This window comes from Polistes fuscatus, unplaced genomic scaffold (genome assembly GCF_010416935.1).
Source record: "Polistes fuscatus isolate 324 unplaced genomic scaffold, CU_Pfus_HIC Scaffold23, whole genome shotgun sequence".
NCBI lineage: Eukaryota > Metazoa > Arthropoda > Insecta > Hymenoptera > Vespidae > Polistes > Polistes fuscatus.
In genome coordinates, this window is record NW_025113100.1 from 43,697 (window position 1) to 57,121 (window position 13,425).

The 13,425-nt window shown below is 42.8% G+C and overlaps 2 protein-coding genes across 4 annotated transcripts; both read left to right on the forward strand.

Annotated features, from left to right (window-relative positions):
* Positions 1–6,768, forward strand: LOC122518091 (zinc finger protein 384-like). The gene is made up of 3 exons (XM_043636771.1): positions 1–646; positions 4,402–4,892; positions 4,988–6,768. The coding sequence occupies exons 2-3, from the start codon at positions 4,420–4,422 to the stop codon at positions 6,351–6,353; spliced, it is 1,839 nt and encodes a 612-aa protein (XP_043492706.1). The 5' UTR covers positions 1–646; positions 4,402–4,419; the 3' UTR covers positions 6,354–6,768.
* A 1,791-nt stretch (positions 6,769–8,559) lies between these two features.
* Positions 8,560–13,066, forward strand: LOC122518092 (zinc finger and BTB domain-containing protein 49-like). Of its 3 annotated transcripts, none has more exons than XM_043636774.1 (4): positions 8,560–9,114; positions 10,440–10,787; positions 10,903–11,755; positions 11,901–13,066. In XM_043636774.1, the coding sequence occupies exons 2-4, from the start codon at positions 10,461–10,463 to the stop codon at positions 12,005–12,007; spliced, it is 1,287 nt and encodes a 428-aa protein (XP_043492709.1). In that variant the 5' UTR covers positions 8,560–9,114; positions 10,440–10,460; the 3' UTR covers positions 12,008–13,066. The 3 variants fall into 3 exon arrangements, with proteins under 3 accessions (XP_043492709.1, XP_043492707.1, XP_043492710.1); XM_043636772.1 differs by lacking the exon at positions 8,560–9,114 and adding an exon at positions 9,952–10,185; XM_043636775.1 differs by lacking the exon at positions 8,560–9,114 and adding an exon at positions 9,952–10,185 and having other exon boundaries at positions 10,951–11,755.
* Positions 13,067–13,425: the final 359 nt, after the last annotated feature.

Sequence of the window (13,425 nt, forward strand, 5' to 3'; positions counted from 1 at the left end):
GAAGAGAGAGAACGGTAGTGGCGACGGTGGTGCTGACGACGTTGCTGAGGACAGTGGTGTGGTGGCGGTAGTAGTGTAGTAGTAGTAGTGGTGGTAGTGGTAGTATAGTGTAATAGTAATATCGCGACGACAACGACAACGACAAACGACGCTACTAGCTGGGGACGAGCGAGGAAAACCGAACGAGCAAGCAGCTTAGCGTAGAAATGAGAAAGTACACCTCGCAACGGCGACGTTTTACGCGCTGAGGAGGAGATTGAGTACGCAAGGAGGCGAGAATTCGAGAGAACAGAACGGAACACGACTGAGAGAAGAGACGCGCATACGTGCGGACGGACAAACAAACGGACAGACGGACGGACGTACGTACGTACATACACATACGTACATTCGGTTCGTTCGTCGCTCGGTCGGTCGTTCGCTCGCTCGTACGTTCGTTCGTTCGTTTTCAAGCCAGCAACAAAACTGCCTTTAACTGCTCGTTCGAACAGTCTTAATAAATTTGTATTAACACAAGGGAAAATTGTTAGATCGTTGTGATCGAGGACGACGACGACGACAGTGGGTTTCGGAGGAGAAGAAGATCGCCAAAGGCAGGCGTCCGCGTTCTCTCTTTTTCTCTCTGTCTACTATTTCTTCGTGCGGGGTAAGTAGGACAAGAAAGAGTGGAAAGGAAGTAGAAGAATCTTCTTCTTTTTTTTTCCGTTGAACCTCAGCACGGCGCGTTTCTCTCTCCCCCGTTTCTCTCTTGGATGCTTTCTTTTTTTCCTTCCTCTTTCGTTGTTCGTCGTTCACTCACTCGTTAGCTCGCTTTGTTGTCCTCCTCGCCACACTCTCACTCGTTTACACTTCTTAACAATAGTTCGTCGCAATGCACCTTTTGCCACGTTTTTCTCAAAAATCCACGAGAACGAAGAAACGTAGAAAGAGAAAGAGATAGAGATAGAGAGATAGAGAAAGGCGTGCCACTATTTAAGAGAGAAACCGCGAAACGGTGGCCCACGGAGAGCACCCACCCCAAGACACTAAAATCGTCGCGGGGCCCTCGTCGTGGCTGACGGCTTGGCTCGGGCAGGCTTTGGTGGGGTTGGTCGGAGGTGCGGACAGTGGTTGAGAGGCTGGTGGGGTTGGAAATTGCGTGGTGGTGGGTGCCCGCCGAGGTCTCGGAGGCCCCTCCGTGTGGCATCTCTGCCTCTAACCCAACGAGGTGGGGGTGTAAACAACAGCCCTGCCCGTGCTCCTCTCCGATGGCATAGCCCTGGCTTGTTTCCTGCCTGCCTGCCTGCTTGCCTTGCCTTGCCTTACCTTGGCTTGGCTTGGCTTGCCTACCTGTCTGCTTACCTGCTTATTTGTCTGCTTGCTTGCCTTGTCTCGCCTTACCTTACCCACCTATATACCCTTCGCCATGTTATACTTATTTTTCTATATCCACGTGTGTTGTGTCTGCTCTATGCATGTATGTATGTATGTGTGTGTGGGTCTCGGACGACTCTTCTCACCAAGCATCTTCCTATTTCCTCCCTCTCTCTCCATCTCCCTCTCCTCTCATAGAGCGCATTCCACTCCGATCGCGAAAGAACGACATGGAAAAGGGAGTGAGAGAGGATGAGGAGGAGAGGAAGAGACGATGGAGGTGGTGGACACCCGTGTACCGTCGCGGGAGAAGCCAGCCCCACGTTCGAGAAAGAGGAGAGGAACGCTCTTAGCGAGAGAGTGAGAGAGAAAATATGTATATATGTGTGTCTGCTGTGTGTGTATGAAAGAGAAGAGAGAGAGATACAGCAATTGCATTCGTCGAGAGAAAATAAAGCCGTCGGCTAGGTCGGCACGTAGAAGGAAAGCAAGCAGGCAGGCACAGTATCCTGTGCGTCATGGCGGCCGAGCAAGCATCACGACGACAACGCGTTCGATTTCCGTTCTTCGAGCATCTGATTGGTTTTCCCGTGCTACTACGTGTTTGCCACGTCATGATTCGGTCATTTCCGGCCACGTCATTGCCGCTACTAAACATTACCCATCATTCATTTCCGTTTAACATTCTCTCATTTCCGCTTTTACTTTCCATCGCATCGAGACATATCAAACAATGGAATCGAAGAACGTGGACGCGTTAATATTATTTTACCTAGTCATCATAATATGCATAGTTTCATGGTGGTAAAAGGACAAACTAATCGAAGGAAGAATTATGTTGCTGCAACAGCAACGCCGCCGACGACAACGACGACGATCGACGAATACAACGGTAGGCAGCCATGCCGTTCCATTCGCCGAACGGCGTCCCCTCGAGTTGAGCGGAGTAATATAGACCGATACACACGTACACACGCGTTCGTTCGAAAATGTTACATAAAAAAAGATAGAGGAAAAGCGATAATCTTTGATTGAATAAGAGTATTAGGAAAGAGAAAGAAGGAACGAGGCAGCAGACAAACATAAAAGAAATAGAGAAAGGAAAGCGATAAATAAATGCATTAAGGGAAAGTAGGTATATCTCGCGCGTGTTAATTTGGTATTCGCGTAGTATGACGAACGATATATTTTCTCTCTCTCGTGTTGCGTACGTGCGCGCGCGCGTGCTGCTTCTCTTTCGAAAGAGAGAGAGAGAGAGAAAGAGAAAGAGGCAGGCGCAGCGAGCCTTAAGAGAATCGACGCCATTACGACATGCGCGTCTTGCAAAGGAGACCGACGGCCTCGGCCGAGCGGTCAGTCGCACTCGCCGTTTCGCCGACGACGAAAAAGCCAAACGTCCACCAGCCGAAAAGGGGGTGCTTATTATCGATAAAACTTGCTATCCATTCTTCTTTTGGCGGTATTCGCGTGTTCGCGTCGCGTTGCGTCGCGTCGTGGCAATCGAAGGAATCGCGAGGGAATAACGAGGAGGAGAGGACGTGGGAGAGATCTCTCTCTCTCGGTTATAGGCCGCGCGACACCCTTCTTGGTGACGTACGGCGGTGCTAAAGGCGGCACCACGGGTAACAAACCTAACCTTTCTCTCTCTCTCTCTGTCCGTCTAATGCTTCCTGGCTCTCTCTCTTCTACCTTCCTTCCCTCCAACGAGTGCGTTCCGAAACAAGGGCAAACGTCGCCGTCGTGTCCCACTTCGTCTACCACAGTGTCTACTACACTCTGCTCCCTCTCCCTATTCTCTCTCTCTTTCTCTCTTTCTCTCTCTCCCGATATTTCGCGTTCCCCTCCCCTGGGAGTTTCCGGTAGTGTCGTGGCTTGTCTCCCTTCTTTCTTGACGCGTGCCCCTACCCCATCGTGAGCTTTTCGTCTCTCTTTTCTCTCTCTCTCTCTCCTCTCTCCTCTCTCTCTCTCGTCTCTCCTCTCTGGCATACGTATCTCTCTTTCTCTCTCTTTGGGCTCTCCCGCACGATACGTGTTACTACTTTACGCTGTAGTGGAGTTGGTGTCAGAAGGGGAGAGAAAGAATGGAGAGAATATATAAAGAGAGGGAGAGTGGTAGAACGAATGAGCCAAAGAGAGAGAGAACGAGAAGAAAGAAAGAGATGATAACGGGTAGGAAGGAGGAAGATCGGTGGTGGAGGCTGAGAGAAGGGAGGGAGCGAAAGATCGGGGCTCTATTTCGCGGTGGGATCCCGCTTTCCCACCTATGCCTTCCCCCCTACCCTCTTTTTGCTCCTACCCCGTAGTTGCAACGAGCGTGGTGGAGTGTGGAGTGGAGTGGGGTGTAATCCTGGGCCACTTCGGCGACCATCCTCCCTGCTCCCAGATCCCTTTTGTGGTGGGGGAGGGGTGAAGTGGGGGTTTCCCTCACCCCAACCCCACCACCCCGACACACTCTACTCACGGTGGCACTTCCACCTCCGCACGAGAGAACACGACCGACAACGACGACGAGTTGCCTTTTGACTCCCTACCGCTTACTACACCACTTTTATAACATACACTTTCGATAGATGTTATGTGTTGTGTAGGCACGGAAATAGAGAGAAAAAGAGAGGGAGGATTGTGGGATGCGTTCTGGGTGGCTAGAAGAGGGAAGGGGTTTATACACGAGCATTCACTCGAGTATAGATAGGCGTGTTAGAGACGAACGGAGAAGAAGGAAGAGGAGGAAATGTCGATTGGTTTACTTATAGCAACCTTGGTCTTGATAGAAATGAGAATAAGTAATAGTAAAAAGACTTGAGGGCAAATCTTGCAAACGACATGTATTGTATAGAGTACTCGAGGAATATGAACTTTGGAAAAAATGATTTAATTAGAATCAAACAAAAATCCCGATTGATTTTTTTCTTACATTTCATATTTAAATTCAAACGTAAATAGAACATTAGATATAATACATAGGATATTTAATAATAATTATGTAATATCTTTGATCACAATTATTATTTACTAATGTATGTATTTATTTGTTTTCTTTTTTAACAGACGTAACATCGATTAAAGATGAATTTCACGCCTTTTCCTGGCTTTGCCACAGGCTCGTTACAACCGGGCGCTGTTCACCAATTTGCAACAGCCAAATTTGCACAAAATTTAACTACTGGTGGTCAAGTCGTCGGTGTTTTATCAGGTGGAGAAGGTGGCGTTCATTATTTAAGACCAGTTGACCCTAATGGCTTCGCTGTTGCTCAAGGAGGCAATAATCAACAACAGCAAATCATTACGCTGCCTATAACTGTACCTGGAAAAGATGGAACGCAACAGCAACAAACTGTTCAAATTCAGGTGGTTAATCCTAGCGTTTCTCAAAGCGGAAACAGCGGAGATCAACCCAAATATCATATTGCACCTATTTCGTTGGGACAATTTCCCCAAGGTGCAGCGACTGTCCTCACCGTTGCCTACAGCCAACAACAAGGCACGGATGGTCTCCAGATTCAAGTTCAGCCACAAAATACAGTGGCAACGACGCAAACGTAAGAATCGTTATATTTAACAAAAAATATTCTTATTTTTATTTTATTATTTTTACTTGTCGATTGTAACATCGTTTTTACTTTATTTCTAATAGATCGGATCAAACAACACAAAGTACATCAGTGGCAGTAACTACCACATCACAACAGACGATTCAGCAGACAGTACAACTTCCAGGAGCACCAGAGGGATTGACTGTGGTTGCGCAAATACCACAAGATTTGATTTTAAGAGAAGGAATGGAAGAGTCTAAGGAGGACGTGAAAGAAGGCACAACTCCGGTTGCCCTTATTAAGAGAGGAACAGTTAAAAATCAAGGAAATCAAAGTAATGAAGAGTTCATTACTGCAATGCCTGCAGGATGGCAAAGTTTGGCAACACCAGGTTCTACTGTTGCTGATTATCTCTCAAGGTTACCCGCTAGTACCTTGCCTCTCGGCTTACAGCACTTTCTCAAATTTTCAGCAGAAACGATAAAAAGAGAAGCGACCATAGAATCGAGTCCTTTAGGCGCGGATGGCTTAGATGCTTCTGGCAGTATGCCATCTGGAGAACAAGCTGTGCAGATTACAGTAGCCGGAGGTGAGACGATTCTTCCTGATGTTGTTGAAGAACAAGAACCAGGAGCAAAACCTAAAAGAAAAAAGAAATATAAGAAAAAACCTCCAAAACCAAAAAAGCCAAAGCCTGGTCAAGTTAGTATTGTTACTGCCTTAGATGGTACCACTCTGTTTTGTTGCCCTCAATGCAACATGGCTTATCCAGAGAAAGAACTATTGGAACAACATCTTATTGGTCATAAAATAGAAAGGAGGTTTATCTGCGATATTTGCGGTGCTGGCTTGAAGCGCAAAGAACATTTAGAACGACACAAACTTGGTCATAATCCCGATAGACCGTTTATTTGCTCTGTCTGCATGAAAGGGTTTAAGCGAAAAGAGCATCTCAATCTTCACTTTGTTATACATTCTGGACAAAAAACCGAAGTTTGTGGCGAATGTGGAAAGGCTTTCTATAGAAAAGACCATTTAAGAAAGCATTCAAGATCTCACCTTGCCAAACGTGCTAAAGAAGATCCACTAAATACGGCTGATACTTCGCAAAATCAGCAACAAGTAGAACAAGCACAGCAACAAACTGAGCAGCAAATGCAACAACAATCCTCCGTACCAGAGCTTCAGCAAATTCAAATACAAGTGGGACAGGGCTCTCAAGCTCAGATTCATCAAATTTCTGTCAGCGAACAATCTACCGTTGTACTGCCGACTGCTGCTGAAACAGGTGCAATGGCGATGTTGCATCATCAACAACAACAGCAACAGCAACAACAGCAGCAGCAGCAGCAACAACAACAGCAACAACAACAGCAGCAGCAGCAGCAACAACAACAGCAGCAACAGCAGCAACAACAACAGCAACAACCTCAGCAACAGCAACCTCAACAACAACAGCAGCATTAGCAACAGCATACCGCCCCTAGTCAAGCCGGGCGGTACTACAGATTCAATCATCAACAGGCTAGGGGTCGTGTTAGACAAGGAGTACTAGCCGATTGAATTCTTATCGAAATTCTTTAATTGATATCGTGCAAGAAATTTTGTTGATGATGGTCATTGTTGCCTAGTAGTGATTACATAAAAAAAAAAAATGATATCAGCTTGGACCTTAAACCGCGTCGTGGCTAGGCCGGAATAATTTATATTTAAAATCATCTTTTAAAGCGCACCGAGCTGAACCACGAACAAAAGGGCTCGTTTATTCGAATTTTTTTTTTGCGTACACGTTATAGCGTACGTGTGAAGGTGCGAATGAATCGCACGATATAAAATGTTTTCGTCGCCAATCCAGTTCCATGACGCACGCGTTATATATAAATGAAGAAATTTATATATATATATAAATATATGACTATATACATACATATATATATGTATATATGGGATATATATACATATATATAATATATATATATATATGTACATATAAGTATATACATATAAGTATATGTATATATATATTTAAACATACACTTATATAAATAGATAAAAAAAATATATATTTTTGAAACCACGAACTGGATTTGCCGAAGGACAAAGGCAATCGAGTTTGGGGCTAACATTATTTCTCTTGAATAAACGAAATAATAAGAGAAAATGAAAAAATAATAAAAAAGAAACAAAAAAAAATAAAACCCTGTAAATAAAACAGTTTTTCATCCCTAAACGGAGGATTACTGTGATGTGCAAATATAAAGTGATATGTTTTATTTATTAATTTGCTTAGTCTACACGCAATCCGAGATAAAGTAAAGGGATGAAAAAGAAAATGAAAAAAAAGAAAGGAAGAAAGAGTAATAAAATCGTTCGATTTTAATTTAGTATTATGTAGAAATCTATTATTGAGAAGTTGTTGCAAAACATAAAAGAAAAGTGTAATCATAAATTGTTCTCATCTATAAATTTAATGACAATGATTAGTGTATATTTTTACAATAATGAGTGGCGCAGGAACCACTTAATATGTATTTTAATGTGATTCGTTAGATCGTATAAATTGGATTAAAGATTATGAGATAATTGCATGTAGAGATCATATTAAATGCGGAATATTTTGCAAAAGCATATATACTTTGTTTGCCATTCGCATAAGAGGAATACATATATGTTTTTATCTGATTTAAAAGAAAGAAACAAGAAATAGGTTTACAATTATAATTTCCATAGATTATTTGATGCATTTACGTGGAAGAATATAGAAAAGATAATAACACCAACATCTACATTTTGCAAATATTTCATAATCTTGAATTATTCGACAATTTTTTTTTTATCATTCTTTGCTTTGATTTTTTTGAATGAACCAATCAACCAATTGTACAATTTTTATACGGATATTAAGAAATGCTTTTCTTTGTGTTGATATATCGTCATATTTAGAAATGGAATCTTCAAAGCACAGTTGTAATTTCTATCAAGAAAGTATAACGACGATATTTCATTGAAAAAGTAATCGTTTAAATTGAATGAAAAAGAAATTAAGTGACTCGGGAAATTGTTGAGTAGAAGCGAATGTATAATAAAGAAAAAAAAAAAAAGAGAGAAAAAATTCATGAAAAAAGAAAGAAAAAAAAATCGCATTGTAAGTATAAGGTAACTGGCATCGGGAAAAAGTAGTTGTAAAAGAAATATAATTATTATTTTATTATTACTATGATGATAATTATTATTTCTTTATTACATAGATCATTATTATTATTATTATTATTATTATTATTATTATTATTATTTTATTATTATTATTATTATTATTATTATCGTAGAAATTATGGATAGTTTATAAGCCATTTTCATTGTTACTTACATAAATATTGGAGGAGAAAAATAAAGAATACATTTAATACAAAAATAAAACAACGAATTGCCCGATCAAATTTCGCGCCAATCGTCGAATGCGCGCATTTGTTAAATTATCCTGTGGCAGATTTAAAAAACAGAAAAAAAAATAAAATAACATGTTTGTAAAAAAAGAAAAAAAAACCAAAATCGATGAGAAAAAATATATATATACATACATACATATACATATATATATATGCATACATATACATTAAATATTATATAAAAAATATGTAAAAATCATAATTAATGATTAATATCGAAAAAAAGAAATTATTGGCTCGATATCGAAGGTGAATCTTTTGTTAGAGTTAGAATCGATAATCGAAGATTTCGCGATCGAAAATTCGCGTGGTTAGTATCTTTCCAGCAAGCGAGCGAGAGAGAGAGAGAGAGAGAAAGATAGGTTGTTGCAAGGGAAGATGGGAGGGGAAGAAGAGGAACGTAATGGCAGGTCGCCGGGAGCGATTCGAAGTTAAAACCCCAACGGATTCGGGTATTTTCGCCGGCGCGGCCGCGAACAGGAGGTGGAGGTGGTGGTGGAGGATGAAGAGGTGGAGGTAGAAGAGGAAGAGGAGGAGGAGGAGGAGGGCCAGGAGAGAGAAAAATAGTTAAGAGGCTGGTACAGTAGAGGGCGGACGTGGGGTGGGGTGGGGGCGCCGAGACTTGAGGGACAGGTGTCAACGGTACGCACACTACGTCGTCACTGGGCATCCTTTTTTTCCTCCAGGCCCTAAGGATTTTCGGATTTTCATCATAGTGGAAAAATCTTACTTCTTTGTACAAGCGAACGGCGAGCACGAGGTGGTGCCAGCTGAGATAAATGGTAAGCTAACAGCGGCCGCAGCGCGAGGAGAGAAATTTTTCTCTCTTTCTCTTTCTCTCTTTCTTTCTCTCTCTATCTCTCTCTCTCTTTCTGTCTCTCCGATCCTCGAGAGAGCGTCGGGGAAACCTCCCGTGCACGGCCATTTTCTGCTGAATTTCGTGCGAATTCGGCCCCCGCGTATCGACTGGGGGCGCGCGCGGGCGCGCCGAGAGGGGAAAAGACGCCTTCCTCCTCTTTCCCCACCCCCTTTTCACTCTCTCTCTCTCTCCCTCTGTCTATCTCTTTCTCGCAAAGTCTCCCCCATCGCGTCCTTTCTCTTTCTCTCTCTCTCTGTCGGTCGTTTAGCCACGCTAGAGTCCTCTTCGCGCTTACCCTCCCCTGACTCTTCGGGTCGTCTCGTCTTCCTTCGAGTTTCCGCACACACAAACGCGCCCTGCCCATCCCCCTAACGATCATTCTCCCCATCCCTTCTATTTCTCTCACTCTCTCGGTCTCGGTCTCGCGTTCTCTCGCTCCCTTCGACAGGCCACCCCGCCGTCGTCGCCGCGTCGCGACGATCCCGGCCGCTACACAGTAGGCTCTTCGTTTTTTCCCTTCTCCCCACCGTCCGGAGAGTACGTTCTTCCAAGCCGTGCACTTCCCGGTGCGCCGGATCCTCTCGATCTCGAACACACACGGCATCTCGTCTTCGCGTATATCCCTAAACTTAACTGATCACCACGTCCACGTCCACGACCACGACCACGACCACGACGACGGCGGTGGTGGCAACGAAAGGCAACCCAACGCAACGCAACGGCGATTACGACGACTACGGCGACTACGACGACGACGACGACTACGGCGACTACGACGACGACGACGACGGACAATCAAAATTATCCTCATGCGAAAGTCTCGCGAGCGAAGGGAGTAGAGAGAGCACTGTTCTACTACTAGGAAGGGGATATACCGTCGTGATCATTCGCGTCGTAATCGTGTGTCTGTCTCGACGGGAGGTGAATTCCCCGAGAAAAGTGCTCGACCAACGAGAGACGACGAGAAAACCATGGGGAAAGGGACGTCGTTGCTGTGAGTAAATATCTCTCTCTCTCGACTAACTTGACGCTGACGGTTCGGTGTGCGTGACCGCGCCTGAAAACTTTATTCTCTTATCCTCTTTTCTTTATCCGACGAGCTTCTCTTCTTTTCTCTCTATCTCTCTCTCCCTCCCCCCTCCTCCCCTACCCCATCTCTTGCTTCCCTGCATACAGCCCCCCTCCTCCACCCTTCCATCCATCCTAATCCTTACGCGAATTCTATTCACGATTTCATTAACGTTTCAGGTATATGATTGACGGTTTGCAATGAATTTCCCGCCGTTCGGAGGCCACTTTCCCGGCACTATACCGAGTATCCATCAGTTCGCGACCGACGGCTCCGGTGGTGCTAGCGCGCGTTACGCTAATCATTTTCCCAACCAGCCTCCAATCGGAGTGCCGGTTATGGGAAAGTACCGTCCTGAGGCCAACGGCGTACAGACTCCTCAATCGCAAGTGATGATGAACAACAAGGCTAATTATCCAAACAGCAACGTCCACCATTATCCCAATGTGCCATATTCTCAAGCTCAACCGGTGCAACAGAGACCCTCCAATTCGCCTGGGATGCAAGAGAAACGTTCGTATCATCAGGTAACATCTTTTGTCGTTCTCTCTAAGTCCCCCTTTTGTTAGACTCTGAATATCTACAGACGTACTCAGACGGTCTTCAGAGCTCTAATAATCCATCGCCGATCCCAATTTTTAGCAAGCCACCGAGACAATAAATCAACAGGACGTTTGCAATCTCCTACAGGATAAGGACAAAAGCAAGGATAAGAAGGGGGATGAGCAGCAGCGCAACGGGGATGCAGCTACCAATGGTGGTGGACAGCAGGACTATACGATGCATCAACATCATCAACAGCACGCCCACACCCAAACGCCTGCCACGATGCCTGCAACCTGGCAGTCCCTGGCAACGCCTGGCTCCACTGTTGCCGATTACCTCAGTCATTTACCAGCCAGTACTTTGCCGCTTAGCTTACATCATTTTCTCAAATATTCCGCAGAGAGTATAAAGAAGGAATCTGAAATGGCGCAGACCACGTCGGTGGCAGTAGCTACCACTACTACGCCTAATATCATGATGTCTCCGAACAACAAGAAAAAGAAGAAGAAGAAGCCACCAAAGGAAAAGAAACCACGCCCAAAACCTGGAGAAATTCGATTGACCACTGCTTTAGATGGCTCTACGCTTTATTGCTGTCCTGAGTGTCATATGGCATACCCTGAACGAGAATTGCTGGAACAACATTTATTGGGTCATACTATGGAGCGAAGATTTGTTTGTGACATTTGCGGAGCCGGTCTCAAAAGAAAAGATCATTTGACGCGTCACAAACAAAGTCATAATCCTGAAAGACCTTATGTCTGCACTGTGTGCCTGAAAGCTTTCAAGAGAAAAGAACAATTGACGTTGCACTTTGTAATACATTCTGGCGAGAAACGTCATGTGTGTACAGAGTGTGGTAAAGGCTTTTATAGAAAAGATCATTTGCGAAAACATACTAGGAGTCATATTGCTAGGAGAGTGAAAGCCGAATTAAGTCAGAACGCTGGTAAGATACTACTTCGACCTCGACAGATCTTAATCTGAAATTTGATATAATGTAATATTTTATTCTCTCTCTCTCTCTCTCTACAAAGAACGGGTTAATAGGGTTTTATTCATTTGTTAGAATGATATTTGTGTTTTTATTTTAGGTACTCAACAAAATCAACAGCAGAATAATGTATCCAGTATGCAAACGACAACCGTTTCAGCATCGTCCGTTCTTCCAGGCGGGCATCCGGGTCCTCTCCTATCCTGAGCCCCGCCACCAGGGAACTTCCAAGTTCCCCATCCAAACAACATTCTTCATACTCATACTTCGCATCATACTTTGCATCACCATCACTTGGCCGCAGTCAATGTGGCGCACCAATCGAACGTTACTCCGCTTGCTACACCCAGCCATTATCAGACGCACGAGCTCGGCTTTCTAGGACACGTTAAAGATTTCTGAGAGCAGGGGAAGACCTCGACTAAGAGGTAACATTATGACGCTACACGATTGTCTCCTCGAACAGAGTTTCAACGATTTCATGTGGCTCGGACATAGTGAGTTTTCTACATACATTTCATTTAAAAAGTGATTCTAAACGATGTTCTGCTTCTTGCATCCTTTATATAAAAACGACGATTAATTAATATTCATTCGTTCATGTGGATGATTATTATATTTAACGTTACACCACAAATTCTTGCATCCACGACTACTATGCTTGGGCGCAACGAAGAAAAGAAAAAAAGAAAAGCAAAGAATGAAAGAAAGAAAAACATTTGAAGGATGTCCAGAATTCCGTTCAACACTTTCTCTTTAGATCGTATTTTATATAGCATGAATAAATGTGATATACGAGCAAGGATCGAGAAAACAGACACGTTAACACACTATAATAATAATAGTATGGGTTTTGAAGTGCATACATAAACTATAATTTCAGTAAGAGAACTTAGATTAGAAGCCTGATTTAAGAGTCTTGCCATACTACTGTATGTATGAAAAAACAAAAACATATTTTTGTGAGAAGCTTGGTGTTAATATATGGAAAACTAAGCTAGTTAGAAGAGAGGATGAGAGCGTGCACGCGTGCGCGCGAACGAGGGTAGGGGGTAGGTGGTAGGTGGGAGATATATATTGGGAGAGAAATACAATGAATTATATTTTTTTTCTTCGTAACCGTGCTGGATCGAAATAATGCTGTATTTGCGAATGTATATCTATCAGATTTTTATAATTATCTGATTCGGTTGGATAGTGCAAAAACGGTTATCGTATTAATGAATCTTTTTAGTATTATAAGGGCAATTATTATAGATGCAAAAAGAAAAAAAAAACATTCGTCCCATCGTTCTATTCGATTCTATGTTTTTTAATTCTTTTTTTGTTTGTTTTTATTTCTTTTTTCTATATTTTAGACGTTTTGAGTATACTTCAAAGAAATTCGTTGTACAACGCTCAGAGATATATACTTAAACTAAATTTACTTTTTTGATTTTTAAAATAGAATTTATTTAAAAAATAAATATTTTATTATATTATATTATATATATAAAATTATATTATATTATATTATATTATATTAGATTACGTATGGCAATATTCTGTGCTCGAAGTTATATTTTTCTTTTGTTTATTTTTTAATTTTTTTTTTTAATATTCTCTTTATTTCGCATACAAAGTTG